The following is a 21336-nucleotide window of genomic DNA, read 5'->3' as shown; positions in this document are numbered from 1 at the left end:
GCCAGTCCAGAGCCTTATGGAAACTGGAATTAGAGCTCGTTTTCAAGTTTGCAGGTACTGACAAGGTTCTGACTGTTGGTAATCTGTGGCTCATGTTCCACAGGGCTCTGACCTCCTATTAGAGAATCCATCCTGTTCTATAGAGTGTCAGAGGCTTACAGTGTATGTGTCTGAGCTCAGAAAGTGGCAGAAAGAGAGAAATATGGTGTTCAAAGTAATGGAAGACAAGACAACTCAATAGGATGTCCATATATTTATTTCATCACATACCATTTAAAATTTACAACCAGAGGTGGGCTAGCTAAACTTCCATTGCATGTGTGTATGTGTCTGTGTTTAATGGACAAATGAGCACCTGTGACCTGTTTTGAGTTTATCACTAGCAACACATACATCTTGTTTATTAATAGGTATTTGAAAACGTTTAACATGGCTCTTTTAACTTGTACAAATAAAGACAAACTTTTCTTGATTTCATATTTTAGAAGTCCAAATCCATCAGGTTCTTAAAGCAGTAGTAAATTCTCTTGGTCATTCTGGGTTTTGTACAGACTGTAGTCAAACAGACTAGAACTTCTACCACAAAACACTTGGATGAAAGAAAAACTAATGAACATATGAAAATGTCCCTTATAAAGGACAGTGTCCCACATTGCAGTCTCAAAGGGACACAGCACAAGTAAAATCAAATGGAGTTTTTGAAGTTCGTATTTCTAACTTGTACTGCTAAGTCCAATATCCTTGCAGGGCAGAAGGCAGAGGGCAAAATGGCGCTCTTCTACCAACGTGACCATGTGGTCAGTGGAAAGATGATGCTGTGTTTGAATTCTGTGTGCCTTCTACCTCAGTGCTTCGTAAAACTAATGACAAAGAGATAAATATCCAACCTTGAAGCTGTGAAAAAAGTCTTTAGAAAGTCTTATTGCCTCCCCCAACTTCCCCTCAAAAAAAAAAAAAGGTCATTTCTTGTTTGTTTGTTTTGTCTTTGTTTTTGTCCCCGATTAGGCAAGATATTTGGTAGAAACAAGCATGTGTAAGGTCCTATAGAGGGCTTCAAAAACATGGACTGAAAAATCGTTGAAACAAAGTTGGGTTCTCCTGAGGGTACGTGTGTTTTGTTTTGTGTTTTACAGACAATTGTTTCTCCTTGGAATAACACTTTTACCACTGTACCAAATGGGATGGACAAAGGTACCAGAACACTAGGAATGCTGCTGGAAGTGTCTCATACATTGGCTCAAAATGACACTATCAGTACTACACGGAATTGGGCCCATATTTAATCATTTGAGGTTTTTCAGAGGTTTTTACAAAAATCTTAAATACAGGTAAATATGTAAACACTGTGCTCTCAGAGAGCAAGTATATAGGCATGTCACATCGTATCCCATCTCAGAAGACAGATCCAAGTGAAACCTTACCAATCAGTCTCAAAACCAACCGCCAGAACTACTCTCAGGCTCAGGGGCAAACACCACCTTGCACATGTCAGAGTTCTCTTGGTGGAGCGGGAATTCAGATCCCGCTATGAGGCTTTCTTTTCTTCTCCGAGAGACGTAACCTCTGCCTGTGGATAGCCTTTCATACTTGGTCTCAAATTGCCTGCATAATGACAGCAACAATAATAAAATTACACACATATTAAAGGGACCCCACACTCCTCTGAGCCAAGCTACTAAGCGTGTGTACTTGAAGCTTATGTTTCAAAGCAATTTGAGAAAGGACGGGAGTGCCAAAGACTACCAGCTTCCATTCCCATGAATGGGGTAACTGTTTTCTTCCCATTTCTTTCTACACCGACAGATATATTTTGAATGCCTGGAATATGGGAGTCCTGACATATATTTTTCTAGAATGAAGGACCAAATTCCTCTCAGCTTTTTGGAGATGCTGTTAAGCTTTGCAGGCCTTGCTATGTCTCCCACCCCTCATTCCAGGAGCCCCACCTTGGGAGCACTCCCCTTTTGAGTAAGTGGCAAATCCAACTGGATGGAGGCTGAGAATGCAGACAGGCAAACATTTCTAGAGCTCTGGGCCAAGTGGAATGTGGAATGAAACCAGTTAGTCATGAGCCTGGCTTGGTGGTCACTGTATTTTGACCACTGGAAGGCTGATTTTTTTTTTTTAATTCATTAATGGAGATTTATTCTAAATATAAGCTAATATAAGACAACAGCTTTTATTCTGTAAAAATATAAGCTATTCATATTTGTACTGATATCATTTATACATTCCTCATATGAGTCATGAAATATCAGCAGAATAAAGAAGGTGCTCAACTCTGGTCTTCTTATTGAAGGAGATGATATAAGATATGCTTGGTATTTTAAATATCCAATTGCCTTCATGGTTAATAATGTATGTCGGGGAGACCTCTAGAACTACAGAAGAGTTGATGCTATCCAAAGCTTCTATTTCCATGTGATAGTATTGTTATAAACAACCGTTATAAGATTCAAAGGACACAGTGTAAATGAGAAGCTGTAGGGTAAAAGAGGTGATAGGAAGCTTCACGAACAATCAGGTATTTGGTATTTGAGACTCTAAGAGTTCTACCGAAAGCATTTTTTTTTTTTCAATTCCAAGTCCCAAACTCTCAAGTTTAACCCAAAACTTAAACAAGACCAAGTTCCTATTGTATGATTACCTAAGAATTATGAATTAATTTGGGCTCTTAAACCAGGGTAAATGATTGCCAAGTATTTTGTTTAGAATTTTTGGTCTAGGAGATAGTTGTGAAGTTAGCTGATAATAAGTACACGTTCGCTATTTTTGCTGAAACTACATGGCAACTCTTAGGGTAATTCAAATCCCTTTGTTACCTTGAAAAAATAATTTCTGGACAAGAATACAATATTATCCCCAGAATCAAATGAATTAGTCCTCATATTTTCTTGGTATCCTAGAAACTGATTTTTAAACCTTATTAATTATTCTCTTATTTATTTAAAGGAAATTTATGTTTCACTGTATTTTTACCATTTTCTTTCAATTTCTGAAACTAAATGCTCAAAACTGGGTGCATGTTCCTGGAGAACTGGAGACTGCCCAGGAACATTCCCCGAGCACTGCCTCTTACCTGAATGGGACTCCATCCTTGTCCATCTGCATGCAAACCAAGAACGGGTACTGAGAAAACTGCACCGTGGACACAAACTCGAGGCCTGCTTCTGTTTCTGCACTGATTTCCAGCCCAGCTTTCACAAAAGAGGAGTCAACGGTGATGCTGCCAACTATTGCCAGAGCCACCCTAAAGATTGAGGCCAAAAAAAACCCTGTTACTATCACATTTAATTGATCTGGAATCTGGACCAATAGCTCTAATTTCGCAGGGTCTGAACTCGCAACTGGAAGGAAACATATAAAGGACTACTGTAAGACCTAAATGCGCTCAGAGTTCTGCTAGCAATCAGGGCCTGGCTAGTCCCCTGGATGAGGCCTTGAAGGTCTGCCCTTCCCCTGCACCCGCCCATGGCCTTCAATTCCAAATGTCAGAATGAAGGATCTAGCAGGCACTACTGTGTGATAGCAAGGGCCAAAGGGAAAATATGCCTGGAACCTGATCCTTTCAAGTCAGAACCACCTGAGCTAGCTTAAAAAAAGTCTAAACTCACAAAGACAGCTGACGTTCAACAATTTTCTTGGTAACTATCTCTCTGTGGGCTTCTATGGAGCTATTTTGGTTCCATTTCATTACTTTCTCTAAAGGGTCTTCAGAGACATAAGTCTATAGTTGTCCAGATAGTTGAAAAAAATGTTGTGTCACCAAAAACTATTCCTACAGTGAGGCACGTACAATGAATTGCTCCAGGAAGAACAAATATGGTGGGTTCCCCAGTAGTCGCCTAGAGAACTAGACAGGCAGGTTGGGTTGACAAGGGAACGTGGGTTGGATGACAATGGAGGGATAAACAATCCCAGTAGAAGGTTTACCTCTAGGATCACTCTAATTTAATTTAATTAGACTTTAAATGAAATTGTGTGAAATTATTCCCCCAATTAAATCAGAGCTCTATGCACAGGCTTTTCTGATAGAAGGATACTATCAAAGTTGGCTGTGAAAATTAAAGTCCCTGTTGCTGTTGTTGGTGTAAAAGTAGGTCAGAGGTGGTTTCATGCAAGTCCCTGAATCCCTTACCATATCTTCTAATATCTTACACTCAACAAAGGCTAAAGAGATATTTTTTAAATGAACAAATGAAAAATTAAAGATAGTTTGGCTACAGCATGGATACTGGTAAAGTCTTAGGGATACTGTGTCCTTTTTAAAAATCCAGATAATTTTGGGTGTGGATCTTGTTGATTTCTTTCAGCAAAAATTCAATTCCATTTAATTTGCGGGAACTTCTATCTAGAAAATAACTCAAAAAAGGGGAAAGAAGATAGATTCACTGAGAAGCCCTAAATTAAACTGCTTATCCCTCTGATGGCCTGTTTCATTTCTCTTCTTAGGTTCCTTTTAGTAACACTGTGGGTCATCTTTCACATTAAAATGTGCTGCCTTTTGATTTCTCAATTCCTTAAGTACAGTTTCATAGAAATCAAAACTTTAATTTTGCCACTCCTATTTCACTTCTGCCCCACCGTATTTTTAAATATCCAAAAAGGGAAAAATCAATTGCACTTCCATTTTCTTTTCTTCAATTCCACAACAAACAGAAGAATAATTCTCCTGATTATCACACTGGTTTAGAACCAGTGTCTTATTCTCAAAATCAAACACGTCCATTTGACTCAACATGTACATTAGAAAAACTAAAAGAGTTGAGAAGATTTTATTTAAAAAAAAAATAATACTAATGAAAAAACTTAAGGACTTAATATTTAAGACTTCAATTCTGCAACATGTTTTTATTTTTCTCCACTGAAGATAGCAAAGGAGTAAAGATTTAAAATCCCAAAAAGATGGACACCTGGGGGGCTCAGTCGGGTAAGTGGCTGCTGTTGGCTCAGCTCATGACCCCCCGTCCTGGGATTGAGTCCCACATTGGCTTCCTTTCTCAGCAGAGGGCCTGCTTCGCCCTCTGCCTGCAGCTCCTCCTGCTTCTGCTCTCTCTATATCTCTCTGACACATAAAATCTTTTTTTAAAAACTTTCAACAAGAGGGATAAACTAAAAAGTTTGCTTTGAAGTCACCTTTCCTGACAATTTTGTCAGTTACCAAAGTAGAATAACCAAGAGCAGATGAACTTCTCATTTGTGAAGCAAGCACACCAAATACCAAGCATGATGATTCTTGGCTGAATCGATCAGATAACTGGCCTACTCATGAGAAGATATGGAAAGAATGACTTCCCATGGTTTCTTCCCACTCTGTGATTTAATAATTACAAATAGAAAACATAGGTTTTGAAAAGGCAGAGAGCTAAACAGTTCCAGAAGCATATCTCTGCAGTTCATTGAATAGAATATTATACATATGCTTACCGATTTTTCACCCGGGTTTTAGACTCCCGATACCACAGGCTAAACTCCATTGCACCTGAAATGTCAATAGCTATACCACCCTGGACATCCATATTGGCCTTTAGTCCAGATTGCAACTGAAGCTCCTAGAAGCAAAAATATTTAATAATAATAATAATAATAATAACAATACGCAAATTTAGTCTACCCCTTCCCAAAGGCATGTTCAATCTCCTGCTATAGATAATGACATTTGAGTTGTGCTAAGGTTGGAGTCTTTCTTGAGGCTTGGAAACACATTATCCTAATCTTGATCCCTAGAAGCAGACTGTGCATTCGCTAAAGTATTTAGTCAATGTGTTTATCAGTATTTAGCCTTTAAGTCTTGCATTTTCTGAGGACATTAGCTGGGGTGATGTTGGCTGAAAATTTCTTCAGCTGGATTGCCATCACATTGCCTGCAGACAGTGTTGGAAAAGATAATGGCTCTGGAGAAAAAAAGGCTAAGTATCTTTAATTTTGATATCCCTCCACAGATCTTAGGTTCGTGGTAGCTAGCAGCATGACTAACTTCCTTATGTAACTGTCCTACTCAGACCAAACAAGACCTGATTTCCCTAACTAAAAATGCCACGATTTTGCTTTCTAGAAAGGATCATATTGATCTTTCTGAATTCTCTCCGCTTTCTGAAATAAGTGGCAAAAATCTCAATCAAAGGCATTGGTTTACAACCAGGTATACCAAAAAGTCTCCTTGTGGCATGAAGCTACTTTCAGTCTAAAAAACACTTGGATGAAAGTGTGAGCTTCTTAATATAGAACTCAGGACACATTAGGAGAGAATCTTAAGAATACTTACAGCTACATTTAGTCTAGAACTAAATATGGTTGTAGTGGGATGCCAGGTTGTCTCATGCATCATAACTAATATTGAAGGAACACAAATTATCCTGAGAAAGCTAGAATAATTATGCCCAAATTTTAACCAATGCCTATGAACTACAGAATCAAGATTTCAGAGTTCTGCATTTGAATTATAACCATGATTGTTCCCAAAGCTCAGTCAATTAAGTGTCCAACTCTTCTTTTTTCAAAATATTTTTTTTAATTTATTTATTTGACACAGAGAGAGAGACAGAGTATAAGCAGGGGAGTGGCAGGTAGAATGGGAGGGAGAAGCAGACTCCCCGCCAAGCAGGAGCCCTGTTGTGGGGCTCAATCCCAGAACCTTGGGACCATGACCTGAGCTGAAGGTAGATGCCCAACTGACGGAGTCCCTCAGGCAACCGCAAGCCTCCGACTCTTGATTTCAGCTCAGATCATGATCTCAGGATCATGAGATTGAGCTCCATGGTCAGCATATAGCCTGCTTAAGATTTCTTCTCTCCCTCTCCCTCGGTCCCTCTACTCTCACCTGTGCTCACTCATACATGCACACACACTCTATCTTTCTCTCTCTCTTCCTCTCTAAAAAGAATAAAAGAAGAAGTATTTCTTTCTTTGTATCTTTTCCTTTCTTCCCTATTTGAAAACTATCATCTTGTTAGTCCATTCAATAAAAAAAAGTTCTTTGATGTGGACTTTGGTTTTCCCATTGGCCATATATTAGGTAGATGTCAAAACACACCAAATACCATGGAAAAGACTATTTCACAGCTTTGAGACAATGTGCCTTTTGTGAAGAGAGAGCATTTCCACTGCAGTCTGGGTTTTAAGGAGTGCCTTGACTTTCTGGGAAGATTCCATTTCTCTCATGCAAAGGGACCATGACAGAATTCTTAGATGTAGTCACAGAAGAATTTTTCTGAGCTCCCATTGAAGGTCTAAACATTGATCCCTGTAGAGGGACACACCACTCTTTCTTTGTGAAAGGGTCTCAATCACATAGTGCAGTGGTTCTCATTTTTAAGGGTACAAAGTAAGTGGAACTAACACTTTTGAGTAGCTACTGTGTCCCCAAAGCTCTACATTTGGTATGTCATTTAATTCCCATACTAATCTTCCATGGTCTACATTACATCTGAAGATTGAACAGGAAATCAGGCCTGGTAGCCACACATGGAGGAGAATGAATACCCAGACTGTCTCTAGGGAGGATACTTTTCTATTACCACACATGGCTATCACACAATCATAACTCTCTTGTCTCCTGGTGTGCAAGAAATCATGTTCTGAGAAATATTGTAATAAAGATCATAGGCTTATGTCCTCATTTGACCCAGAATGCATATTTATTGAAATTATTGCCTATGAGCTACAAAAACAAGATACATTACTTTTGTAGCTAGTGTGACCCCTTGATCTTGGACCTCTGGTCTCAGAGGTGTCTCTTAGAGTTCAAACACTGATATTTTGAAAAATTACCCCATTGCTTCCATTCAGGAAAATATGTTCTTTGCTGGCTAAAGAGGATCTCCCTATTAAGCTGACTTTATCAGACATCCTTCTCTGAAGAGTAATCCAATTAGCCGAAAAGAGACAGTGAGAATAAGCACAGAGTAATTCCATCTGCCCTGGAGGCTTTGACAGGCTATCCACTGCCAAAATTTCCTTCAATGTCAGCACTTGACCTAGAGTGGTATGTGCCTCTGACGCTGGGATGGCATTACTGGATTGCTCTGCAGAACCTAGGAGCCTCAAACAGCTTATTTGTATAGTAACCCCTGATCTGCCAAGTACTCCAACAGGAAATACACAGACATTGGGTTATGTTTTAATAGCCACGGGATGATCTTTGGCTTAGAATGCACCTTATGTGCCCTCTCTTAACGAACAGAAGAACTTTACAAGATCATCTAGATCAGGAGTTGGCAAACTACGTCCTGCAGGCTAATCTGGCCCACTTGCTGTTTTTGTAAATACAATATTGTTGGAGCACTGCCACACTCGTTTGTTAATATATTGCTGAGGGCTGTTTTCACTCCAGGGTGGCAGAGCTGAGTAATTGCAATAGAGACCATATGGCCCACAAAGTCTAAAATATTTGCTTTCTACCCTTTACATAAGAAGTCTGCTGAGTCTGACTTCTAGATTATTGTGTTTTCATCAAGTTTTACAGTCCAATTCTGACCATCAGAGATTGTTGATGGGTAGCTGGGCACACACAGATGGGGCTGTACTGTCATGATTCCTGTGTCTTAAAATGTAGATCACTTCCTCAGCACTCTTATGCCTTCTTCAGAGATTTTATTCATTAAGAATCCATCTCCCTTTCGGAGCACCTGGGTGGCTCTGTTGGTTAAGCACCCAACTCTTGATTTCAGCTCAGGTCATGACCTCGGGGTTGTGAGATCAAGCCCCACATTGGGCTCCATGCTGTGCGTGGAGCCTGCTCAGGATTCCTTCCCTCTCCCTGTGGCCCACCCCCATGCCACATGCACACACATGCTCACTCTCTCTCTCTCTCTCAAAAAATTCATCTCCTCAGAGTTAATACTGCAATAGATACACGCAATGCAAAATTCTGATATAATCTGAGAACTGTTTCTTTATATGTGACCTTGGGGATTAAGGAATAGACAGGTACTGCTGATTGTCCTTCTCTTCATTCATATTTACTACAACACAGACTAGTTTAGAGTGACAATGCACCCTTTGCAAAACTACACTTACCAGTTTTCCTTGCAGCTAAGGATATCCATAAGACACAGTTTTGACCAACAACAAAAGGGCTTAGGTTATTTTCTCCATAATTTCTTGTTTCTGTTAGCATCAGTATTTTCTCTTTTTTTTTCTTCTAGTTTTATTGAATTATATATGACATTACTGTACTCATGTTATATTGATTATTTTCTCTTTTGCCCCAACAGTGAGGAGGTGTTTTCATCAACTAACAAAGGTGAAAGAAAACCCTGCTTCCCTATAACAAAGAGGAAGCTGAGGAAGGGCAGCGATACCAATAGGGTGAGTGTTTAGAACGTGAACTCCTGGATAGGCTGAACCTTGTCCTGTATCCTCTGAGCATAGAGCACATTTCAAATGTGCCTACAAAAAGGTTAGGGATTCAATAAATACTTGCAGAATGAACAGATTACCTGGGAATGATCTATCAGCAGAATGAGTCCCTTCACCACACTGACAGGGTCACCAGATGCTGACAGCATTTTGGACATCAAATCACTGTATCCATTGAAGAAAGTGACAGGTCTGAGCTGAACATCAAAGAGGATGGCTGACATGCCAGCGTAGGAGTCAAGGTTCTCCTCCCCCTCATCGGGAGTAGCTGCAATCAAGGCCTCCAGCCCTTGGGCTTCAATGACCACCTGGGGAAAAAAGGGAGAGAACAGTCCTGAAACCAGCTCCTTGCCTGCCCCGTAAGTGATGGTGAGGCTTCTGAGCTGTGGCTAGAACTTTCCTAAGGCTCAGAAATTCAGACATCTGCAGCAGCTAGGCAAACAACAACAACAACAACAACAAACTCCATGTCTGAACACAGGTTTTCTTCATTTAATGCTTACAACCATTTATCCTGTTTGTAGATGTCAAAAAAAAAAAAAGTCAAATGGCAGAGGTAGAACTCAAACCCCTTCTGTCTGACTATAAAGGCCACGAGCTTTCCATTTTATGATAGCATCCTTGAGACTCCTAGTCCCTCTCCCTCCAGGACTGTCATACATAATGGGTCAGCTGTCTTGCAGAGCTCCTAAAAGGAGATGGAGAAATGTTGGGACAGTGGCTATAAGGCTGCTGCTATGAGAGGGAGTAGAGCACCCTAAGCCATGACTCACAACCTTCCTGTCCAACTTCTCTCTTAAGCTGAAAGAAAAGATGATAGAGGCTCGCATCAAGATCTCTCCCATACACAGGAATCATATATATTCTTGGTCCCCCGTACCCACTGGGTGTTTGGCATTTCCGAGTGCATATCAGCAAACAGATGGTGATTCCTCAGGATGGAAGGACATAGTATTCTGACTAGAGTCTCATCAAAGGCTATAGTAATATAATAGGGATGAGAACTCAAGTTTGTGTGGCACTGGATCATTTTAATGCTTAAATGAGCTTATTGAGAAGGTTATACTTTGATCTACATAAAAACTAAAAAGAAAGTATATTTTATGATTAGGAAGCCTTTATAGATTGTAACCAAATTTTGGGTAAAACTAAAGAGATGGAATTCAGCCAGTTGTCAAATGCCTACACTTTATTCTTTTTTCTTCTGGTAGTACTGAAAAATATAATGGACTCTTCAGAGTCAAAATTTTTATTATAGGGAGTCAATTTCTTCATAGAAATACCCAGAGAAGGAAAATATATTCCAGAGTTAGATACATGGAACATTAAGGACTATATCTATAAATAAAGATACAATATTTTAAAAAAACATAAGTGAAAAATATTAGCACAATTTCAATGTTGTGAATAGGTTTGCTTTGAAATAATAAACGGATGTTTGGCAAGTCCAGTAAATCAAATTACTTAGGTTTCAAGTTCATACTTGGAATTATAAACCATACAGCTTCCTGCAGATGATGGACTCGTGAGCAACTTAAAGCAGAAGCCACTGTTAACTTATGCATCCTATGGCGTTATCATTGGTATATATGTTATTTTACTTTGGACTAAGTTTTTATATACTTTATGAAGCAAAACTAATGGAAAATGAGTTACCTGGCTACTGTGAAGATTAGCTTTCCCAATGTACTGAAAGATGTTGAGGTTACTTCTCCTTAGGATGCCAGAACCAGAATAAAGAATGTCCAGGCTGTAAGTAGACGCCGAGTGGGGAGCACCTAATCACAACCACAAAAAAACAAACAAACAACAAAAACCCAAACCCCTGTAATTTAGCAACAGTTCCAGCAATACCAACTTGGGGAAGGGAAGAGAGGGAGAACCACTTTTTGGGTGACATACGTTCTATGTAGCCAGTGTAGGCAGAAGAGGACCCACTCTTGGAGAAACGGTCATAATTATGAGTAACCATTTCCTTCAGAACTCGACGGACCATTTTGCTGCAACAAAGAAAAGGAAAAAGCTGCACATTCTTTGTAATGGCTGCTTCCCAAGTCAGATTTGGAAAACAAAAACAAAAACAAATCCTCAGGGAAAAGAAGATGGGGCCCAGTGTTCCTCATGCCACTCCAAGACTGGGGAGGTGCCCGCCGGAGTGCAAGCGCTGGGATTAGGGCTTTCCCCTTCATTCCTCAGATATGTGGAATTTGGGTTGGTATCAAAATGACAGCAAGGCGAGGACGCCCAGCTATGAATGGCTTCAGCCAACTGGTGGACACACCTCAGGAGTGGAAAACACATGTTGTATGAATCATCATAGTTCTCTTGTTAAGTACTATATACTTTCAAGGAAAGCTATACCAAACTGGGGGTGGGGTGGGGGATGGTGTGCCAATATATTTCTTTAAACATTTTCCTATGCTCTCTCACATTATCAGTGGCTGATGACATGCCACAGTTCATTTCCAGGAATTTTTTCTACTTACAGAGTTTTCAATTAAAGAGACATCTCAGTAAAACCCATAAATAAATGATTATCTCCTCTAAAGTAAGTCTGAAATCTTACTCCTATGCCTCTATCTTGTCTGCTGTCTAAGGAGTGTTGAGGTCTTCCAATCCTGATTACTTAATACTAATCATATCAGTAATAATAAAATTATGGCAATAATACAAAAAATATCAAAAGAATCAGCTAAAGAAATCTGGATCTAAATCTGAGGAAGAAAATTACTGAGGGGAGGGAACAGTAACCCTATAGGCCCCCCCTACACTATCACTAAGTTATAAGGTATTGTTAGCCTGGACAAGAAGGAATGAGGAGGTCATGATGGCTGTCTTAAAATATTCAAAGGGCCTGCACATGGATGAATGATTTGACCGGCTCTTCTCTGCTCTGCTCCAGGGATTGGGGCAAATAGGGCCAATAGGAAGCTTTCAGTTACACAAAGAAGTACTGGTGATAGTCTTTGAATAATGACATAAGTTCCCTCAGAGGAGGTGGGCCCCCTGCCACTGGACTAGTGCAAGCAAAGACTGGACACCACCTGCCAGGAGACTAGATCCCATACCAGAGAGAGATACCAAGCAAAGTGGCCCTGATTCTTTCCTATAATGTTCTTTCCAACTCTAACCATTCTAGTCCCGAGAATCTGTCCTGCAGTGTTGCAACAGCTTCCTCACCTTTCCCTGGCTGCTCTCTACCCCAGTGCCTCCTCTTTTACTGTCCCCTGCATCATTAGGTTCACAAGACAAGGGCAGAAAACTCACCCAGGATCTCCTCCACAGAGTCTTATAAAAGCAAACAAAGAAACAGAAGTCAAACCCATTCCACTTGGCATACCTGGCTACAGACAGACTTTGCTTCTTCCTCCCTCGCTCACCTGCTCCTTCCTTATCTGTCCTGCTCTTTTCTCCCTTCTACTCACTCCTTCTGTACCCCTTTCTTTCACTACCTTTAATTTTTTTTTCCTTTGTCTTTACCTATTTTCCAAACTCCCCCATAATCTGTTTTCCTTTTCAACTGGAAATGCTCAAGTTTTATCTTTCCTGGGGATCCTGCTGTGCAAGTAACTCAGGGAAAATGGAAATTTCTTTTCCAGCCCTCTCAGTTCAGTGAGGAATGGCAGAGAGCTCTGGGGAAGCCCCACTTTGAAGGGAGACATCAGTGAATTCGGAAGAAGAGACCTGAGAATTAGAAGGAAGATGAATCCAGTAAAAGTTACTGAGAATGATGAAGTCTGCTGATTCTCCTCCCCATACCTTGCATAGTCCCAAAACATGAGCCATGCCTGAAGCTTTTAACTTAAGTAGTAGATTCATTGATCTGTGATGGATGAGGCTTCAATGTTAGATCACCAACATTTGGAAAGTTAACATTAGAAATGACTTGGTAAGAACATGTATCACTTTGTTGCACTATTGATAAAAATAGTCCTATCAAAAATGTAGTTGGGTTTTAAAACATTACAAATGTTTGGCAATATATATTTACCAGACTGAACAGGAGACCTAAGTAAAATCATAGAGTTTAAAATCATAGTGCCAAAGTAAAGTTGTTTTATCTGGCCCGCTAAATAGTTCTAGGAGGAAATTTGGCAAATTCTGGTTTTATATAACATAACCTAGCAAAAGGACCATACCATTATTATTAGCCACATGTGTACTACACCAATGTATAAATAAGCTTGAACAAATAAAATAAGTTGGCTTAAATAAACAGGGAAACAGATGCACTCCATCATACCTTGCAGGCATTTCAAAACGTAGGATGTCTTGAACAACAGCAAGCATGTATTTATTCATTTCTTTGGGAAGCTCCCCAATAGAGAGTAGAATGTTTTTTACTTCCATGTAGGATGGATTGTTGTTTAAAATGATAGTGGCTGCAGTAGTGCGTACAGTCTTTTCATGAACTTTACGATTCTGGTGGTATATCCTGTTCAAAGTCTTCTTCACCTGTTCAAAGATGTTCAAACTTAGTGCATATCTAGATTTTTGAAGTTGATATTGTGATAGGAAGAGTTAGTGCTCTTAAAAATAGTCACATTCTCTTTTATTTCCCAGGGTTCTTTGTGATTAGGTTGGGACCATAGTTCTAGCCAAAGGACCATGAACAGGACTGCTGCGGGTGACTTCTGGACTGAGACAGTTAAGAGCTTGTGTGTCTTCTCTCTCTCTTCTTACTACTATTGTAGTAAGCTCAGGGCCACATTTTCCCTTACCTTCATTAGGCATGGCATGAATGAGAACCTTTTCGTAAGCTGAGATTTTTGAAGCCCATTTGTTATTGCAGCATATCATGGCATTAGCTAATTAATATCAATTTTTAAAGATGGTACTAAGGAGCAATGGATCTAGTAACTGATATTTCCTTACAATGAAGTCCCTCAGGATCTTTCCTTATCCTTTTTTAAAAAATTAATCAACTTCATTTTTTTAGGACACATTTAGGTTCACAACAAAACCAAGCTGGAAGTAGAGAAAGTTTCTCTATACCCCTTGCTTCTTGTCTCCCCCTGCCAGTATACAAGCAACCTCCCCTTCCATTAGCATCCTGCTCCACGGTCGTACATTTGTTACAGTTCACAGATTTATACTGACACATCATTGTCACCCAAAGTCCACAAGTTACATTAGGGAACCCTTTTCTTAATAAAACATTAACACCAAAAAAAAAAAAAAAAATCTGCCAAAATGCTGGCACTCTGTGGCAATAAATAAGGGTAACAAATGATTTTGTTCATTATCAGCACTGCCTAAAAATATGTGATATGAGCAGGGGAGGTTTTATATTAGGCATTTATAAATAGTTCTTTCAATTCCACCTTTCTCTGCTTTTTTCAATCTCCCTGAAATACTGACCTTGTTCTCAAGCAGAGAGGAGTTAAACAACTCACCTGAGCACAAACAACTGGGAAAAAATAGCCAGAATGTATAGTTCTGTCTGTCTCAAAAGCCCATGATGCTAGCTGTCATGCTTTGCAGCCTACCAACTTTGACCCAAAAGTGGTAGGAAGGTGCTCAGCAGCAAACTGGAAATATCATTCTCAGCAGGCAGCTCATCTTGAGGTTTAAAAACTTTTCTGTTCTAACCCAAGTTTAATTTAGACAGCTTCCTGAAAATGCAGCTATAGGAACCAACACAGGAATTCTTAAGCCAGGATATTTCAGTGTTGAAACATTTAACAGCATCTTAAAACTTACGGAAGTAAAGGTATTTCTGGAAAGAATTTGTTTCTTAAAATAAGAGGATGTGCTTCAATATTTATGCTTTAGGATACAGGACATTATCTATTCAAAATGTAAGGCTGCTTCAGAATAGCCTTAAATTCAATTTATGAGTTTTTTCTAAACAGGAAAGAGAGATCATTAGTTTGCAGAGGAAAAGAGACTGACTTCAGAGAACTTTGCATTTGACTCAAGTTTAGACAGGCTTCTTTTCCTTCTGTGAATGTTGCAAATACTCTCAGGGAATTTACCTCATCAGTTATGAAACGGACATCATATCTCTGGAGCGTGGTGGTGGCAAGGTGGCTGATGGGCCCTTCCCCTGCCTCTGCGTACTTCAGAAGGAGTGGGATGCCTTCCGGGAGCAGTGCATTCTTTAGAGACAGGAGGTACATCATGGTGTCCTCTTTTTTCTCTGCTCTTTCGAGTCCTCCCAGGATTAACTTCTTGGCTTCTACCACTGCCTAAAAAAATCACATACCACCTCAGACATATGTATAATCATATATGAAATAAGGCTTGGACAAGACTGGCTTCACTCTTGGGCCCAAGAAAACAACCCAAAGTGTTAGAAAATTTTGCACTGGTTGGCTGACCAAGACACACAATGAAAATGGACACATATACTTGATGAAGGTATTGTGTTTTTTTTTTTTTAATGCATATGCTAACATATTCTTATGAAGGAATGAGTACAATAATTGATATATCTACTTGTGAACACATTCTGAATATATAAAGTCATTTTTGATTCCTTTGTGATTGGTTAGTCATAAAATTGCCTGTTCATTGTATTTCTTTTGCAGCAATTAGATGGCACCTAAGTGATGTCACGTACATTTTCTTAAGTAACAATTTGGTGAAAGTACTGAACTTGACCATAAGGTCTTGTTCTAAATGTTTAAAAAGTGCTCGTTTCCACTTGAATCCAAATTTGATTAATGCTACCATACAGTTCAAAAAATATTTCTCAAATGCCTTCTATGTGGCAAACACTTTTTTTTTGAAAAGCTAGGTACTTTTCTGGCCTCGGGGAAAAAAAGAATTGAGTATACGTTAATAATTTAATGGAAAAGCAAATTACAAATGGATACACCTAGATTCTGGTCTTTGCTATTACATATGTTTTAGGGGATTCAGTTTCATCTTTAAAGATTCTTAGGGTCTAATCCATCCATAGGGTTTGCAAATTCTGAAATTAGGCCGCAGGTACACAGACACACACACATACAAATAGGGGAGAGAGAGAGAGAGTGGGAGATAGGGGTGGAGAAAAATATAAAAGGTCCCCAAATAGAAGGAAAGATACTAAATTTCATGTGTAATCAGAGAAATGTTATTTATTAACTATCAGATTGATTAAAAATTCAAAGGTTTGATAAATACTTTCCTATTGAGGCTATGGGGAAATAGGCATTTTCTTGCATTATTGGTAAAAGCATAAAATGGTACAATTCCTAAGGAACATAATTGGCAAAAGCTAACATATCTGCATTTTGTTCCAGCAACCCTAGCCAACAATAAGAAAATATCTCCAACAATAAGAAAAAATGCCTACATGCATTTTCATGCAAGATCATTCATCTCAGCATGATTTTTAATCACAAAATAGTAGAAACCATCTCATGACCATATGCAGGAGATTCTCAATACACTGGTCCATAGACATAGTGGAAAACTAGGTAGTTATGAAAAAGAATGAGAAAGATCTCTGAGGACCAGTATGGGGTAATTTCCAGGGTATACTGTTAAGTGGAAAGAATAAGCTACAAAAGAGTGTATATAGAATGCTGTATTTTGTGAAAGAAAAAAAAGGAAAGCATGTGTGTACATCTGCTTACTGTTGCAAAAGGAAACACAAGGAGAAACCAAAAACTAATGACAACAGGTACATGGAGGAGGCAGGCAAGAAAGGGTGAGAAGGCTAGGAAAGGGAATGGGACACCTTTGAGAATGTTTTTAAAACGTAGTTTTGACTTTTGAACCATGTTAATACTTCATATATACAAAAAATAAAATTAAGTCAACAGGGATGGAAGATTGCCAAAATTGAATTCAAAGAGAAACAAACAAATAGAAGTATATATCAAATATAATTAATTAATTAAACATAATTAAACAGAAGAGAATAACAAAGACTTGATGCAAGAGACTTAGAATATAGAACTCTGACAGTACACATTTAGTGGGCTACATCCTAAAAACAAAAGAGCTGTGATGAAGTCTTATACTTTATTTAGTTTGACTTTTGTAGCAATACTAGTGTAGCAATTCCAAAACTATTTTGTGTGTGTTTTAGGTTTGAGTAAATGAATTTTAATATATTGATGTTCTTGAACACCAAAGTTCTCTCTGTAGGAGAAGGAAGATAAATGTATGGAATGGAAGGAGAGAAAGAAGCTTGTTACATTGGACTGGAATTAAAGATAACAGTATGAACTCACCAACTAATAAATATATATATATATGTACTTTGTCCATCGTAAGGGCCTACATGCAACTGTATTCACGCAGTAAGAACTAAAAGCATTTAGGGGTAAAATGCCAGATGTCTGCAACTCACTCTCACATAGTTGAATCAAAATAGAAAATAATTGAGATAAAACAATGAGATAATGGAAATATGCAAGATGTTAAAAACTGGCAAATTAGGTGAAGGAAACACAGATGTTCATGGAATTATGCTATTCTTCTTATTTTCTGTAGGTTTGAATCTTTTCAAATACACATTTAAGGAAAAACAAAATTACAATGCAAGGAAGTCAAGACATAACAAAAAACCAATAAGAAAAAGAAATAGGGGACTTTGTACTCAGTGAGTAAACTTGACTAGCTGTCACTCCGACTGCCATGGGGTAAGCAAGAAATTTCATGCTAGTAAATGCTCAAAAACTTTAGCACTCGATAGGATGGCACGTACCTTTTGGGCAGTCAGAGCATTGTATGCCCAATAAATAGCTTAAATTTTTGCTGAGAATACATCATTTTCTTTCTATTCATATGCCCTCAAACTAAGCTATAGATAGATGAATATTCCACAGCAAAATGTTGAAACACAAACGTGAACATTTACAACAATCCCATCTGGTGGTTAATCATCTTCAAAGATACATTTTTTAAAAAGTTCCCCCAAGATATTAACAAAATTGAATGACAGTGAAAGGGGATAGTCTTAAGCTCCCTACAAGATGACTTTAAAGATGTGATGAGAACTTGGCTATCCTGTTTTCAGCCAAACTTTACATTTAATCCTTTGTTCAGTTTCCTTCTTATTTTACATTCTACTCTCTCCCAAGGTTGCAGCCACTCTGTTCCTGGCCCGAACTCCTCTTCTGGGCTGCAGGTGGCTATGGCCATCTCTCTTTTGGACTTGGTGACCCAAGTCCAAAGTCTCTTTTCAAGTCTCTTTTCAACTTGGTGACCCAGAAGATTTCAAAATTAACATGGTGAAAACAAATTCATAGCTCTACCCACCTCCCAGTCCCAAACCACGTTCTATAAACCGTGCTAGTACCATACCTAGTACCCTACCCTGGAACCTTACTAGTCATCCAGCTTCTTACCTCTCTCACACTCCCCACCTCCCATCAGTCGCTGAGTACTATTAAATCTACCTCCTAACTGACTCTTGAATCTGTCTCCTTCTCTGACCTTACTGCCACTGTGTGAACTTTACTAATTCTTGTCTTGTTGTTGCAAATATTTCCAATCAGATCTCGCTGGCTCTAATCTAGTCAAAAGCTGGTCCCTGCACTCTGAATCTTTCTAAATAAGAAAAAAAAAATCTGAGCATCTCATTCACCTGTCTAAAAACACACGATTCTCCCCTCTCTCTGCGGAGTGATGGCCGTTAGCCTCTCATTAATAAAGATACAACTTATTTTCTCTCTTCCCTTCTTTCCTGTAGCTCTGCTCTCACCTATCTGCCCCACTAATATGAAAACTTTGTGCTCCAGCTCCACAGAATTTCTCACTGTTCTCAGGCATACCCAACTCATTTTTACTTCAGGCCTTTTCATGCATTGTTATATTTCTCCTAGAATTCCCTTTATTCCATACTATCGTGCCTTTACCTAAAAAGCTTTTCTAGACAAAGCTCAAATACTACTATTTTGGTTAAACCTTCCCCAGTACCCCCAAAAAGAAGAGTTTGCTATATATTCTGTATTCTCAGAGCATGTTGTTTATATTTCAATATTATTTTTTTGTTTCTATTTGATAAAAGGACTGGGAGTTCTCTGAGGAAGATAGAATATTCTATGCATCTTTATGTTAAGTGACTAATAATAATAAGCACAGAGTAGATGCTTATTAAATTCTGCTGAATGGATGTTTCATATATGAATTCTATCTTTAGTCAAGATATTTGATATATGATAACTGATGTAAATCAGCTATTCAAATAATTATAGAAATTGGAAAAAATATGTAAGAGGTCATAGTTCTTTGATGTCATAGAAGTAATACAAATTTGATTTCTGCCAGAACGCAACAGGCTGATGTTCAAACATTTTCAATGCCATTTCTTTTTTTAGTAATCTTTCTCGTACTTAATTTATATTCTAGCTTAGGTTGCCTCTTTTGGCACTATTTCAAGAATGTTCTCCCTATTATTTTTAAGAGCAAGCACTCAGCAAGGAAAATAATATAGTGGTGTCTTTTTTGAGAGAGAAGAAAAATGCTGACTAGAAGCTGACTGTATAATAAATGTGGACCAAAAAAGATTTTTTATATATTCAGCATCTTTAATCTATTTGCATTATAGAAAGATAGGCTGCTTTGGACATTAATCCATTTGGATTTTCTATATCTAGTTATGCTTACAAAGTAAGGTTTTGGTTTTCTATGAGAAAGATGTTAAAATTAATAGTCCACTCAGACAAATGGAGAAGCTTTGAGCAAATGAAATTAAAAACAAAATGTAAAATTTTGGATAATTAGAAGTAACTAAATTCCCTCCATCAAAACTCAAAACTGCACACCACACTTATTATAAAGCTCTCCTCAGGGCACTGCAGTCAGTCAGTTAAGGATCTGACTCTTTGTTTCTGCTCAGGTCATGATTTCAGGATTGTGAGATTGAGCCCTGCTTAGGGCTCCACGCTCAGTATGGAGTGTGCTTGGGATTCTCTCCCCCTCTCCCTTCACCATTTCTGCTCATACTCTCCTTCCCTCTCTAAAATAAATAAATAAGCCTTTAAAAAGAAAAGTTCTCCTCAGGGGCCTGGGTGGCTCAGTGGGTTAAGCCTCTGCCTTCAGCTCAGGTCATGATCTCAGGGTCATGGAACCTCGCATCAGGCTCTCTACTTGGCAGGGAGCCTGCTCCTCCCTCTCTCTCTACCTGCCTCTTTGCTTACTTGTGATCTCTCTCTCTCTTTCTCTCTGTCAAATAAATAAATAAAATCTTTTAAAAAAAGAAAAGAAAAGAAAACTTCTCCTTTAGGAGATAGCCCTAGAGTCTAATATGTTTCTGAGGAAAAGGACTATACCATACATGCCACTGAAAGCCACATATGTAGTGGGCACTCAATAAACATATGTTGGTGAGGGAGTATTAGACTATTTACTTTTTAGGAAGTATTTGTTGAACATTATCTATGCATCAGCTATTATTTTAAGCAAGTGGTATTAATAAGACAAAGATCCATTTTTGCATGGTGCTTACATTTCCGTGAGAGACAGAAATAAGCAATAAATGTCATGAATAAATGAACTGTAAAGTATGCTAGATGACAATAACTGCTATGAAATAGAGAAAGTGGAGTAGGGTAAGGGAGATTAGGAGTGCCGGTGATAAGCAGTCCAGTGAGTATGACATAGAAAGATATGGAACTGCACAACACATGGGACTGGATTTGCACTTACTTTGAGTTTGCAGCCTTCATTCTGACACAGCTTCCTGACGAGGGCCCCAGCGATGATCATAACAGTTTCTCTGATGTCATTGCTCCCAAAGGAACCTTTGAACTTACTCTATTAGCCAGAGTAATTGATAAACAGAGGTAAAATAGGTTATCAACACATTTAAGCATTTCCATGGGACATTTTTAGAAACATTTTTTTCAAGAAGCAAAGAAACCAACATCTAAGGAAAATGTTTTATGGTCCTTGATAGCAAATTCAAAATTTTGATTTGGCAACACATACAAATTCACTTTCTAACTTTGAATTGAAGAGTTAATAGAATCTCTTCTCTCCCGGTCTTCTTAACATGAGTCTATGAACTCCCGAGGGGTTTATGGACTGTGT

At 38.6% G+C, this 21336-nt stretch overlaps 1 protein-coding gene across 3 annotated transcripts in view; it reads right to left on the bottom strand.

The window, feature by feature from the left end:
- Nucleotides 1-238: 238 nt before the first annotated feature.
- MTTP (microsomal triglyceride transfer protein) overlaps nt 239-21336 on the bottom strand; it is a 62516-nt gene continuing 41418 nt past the window's right edge. For all 3 annotated transcript variants that reach the window (XM_059376378.1, XM_059376371.1, XM_059376388.1), the window contains 9 exons: nt 20953-21060; nt 15339-15551; nt 13604-13815; nt 11263-11360; nt 11017-11138; nt 9441-9668; nt 5428-5552; nt 3080-3250; nt 239-1602 (listed from right to left, as the gene is read on the bottom strand). In XM_059376378.1, the coding sequence (XP_059232361.1) occupies nt 1431-1602; nt 3080-3250; nt 5428-5552; nt 9441-9668; nt 11017-11138; nt 11263-11360; nt 13604-13815; nt 15339-15551; nt 20953-21060 (1449 nt within the window). In that variant the 3' untranslated portion in view covers nt 239-1430. The remainder of the gene's footprint in view (nt 1603-3079; nt 3251-5427; nt 5553-9440; nt 9669-11016; nt 11139-11262; nt 11361-13603; nt 13816-15338; nt 15552-20952; nt 21061-21336) is intronic.

Source organism: Mustela nigripes, chromosome 1, assembly GCF_022355385.1.
Source record: "Mustela nigripes isolate SB6536 chromosome 1, MUSNIG.SB6536, whole genome shotgun sequence".
In the NCBI taxonomy this organism is placed as follows: Eukaryota; Metazoa; Chordata; class Mammalia; order Carnivora; family Mustelidae; genus Mustela; species Mustela nigripes.
This window is presented reverse-complemented; position numbering and strand designations above follow the sequence as displayed.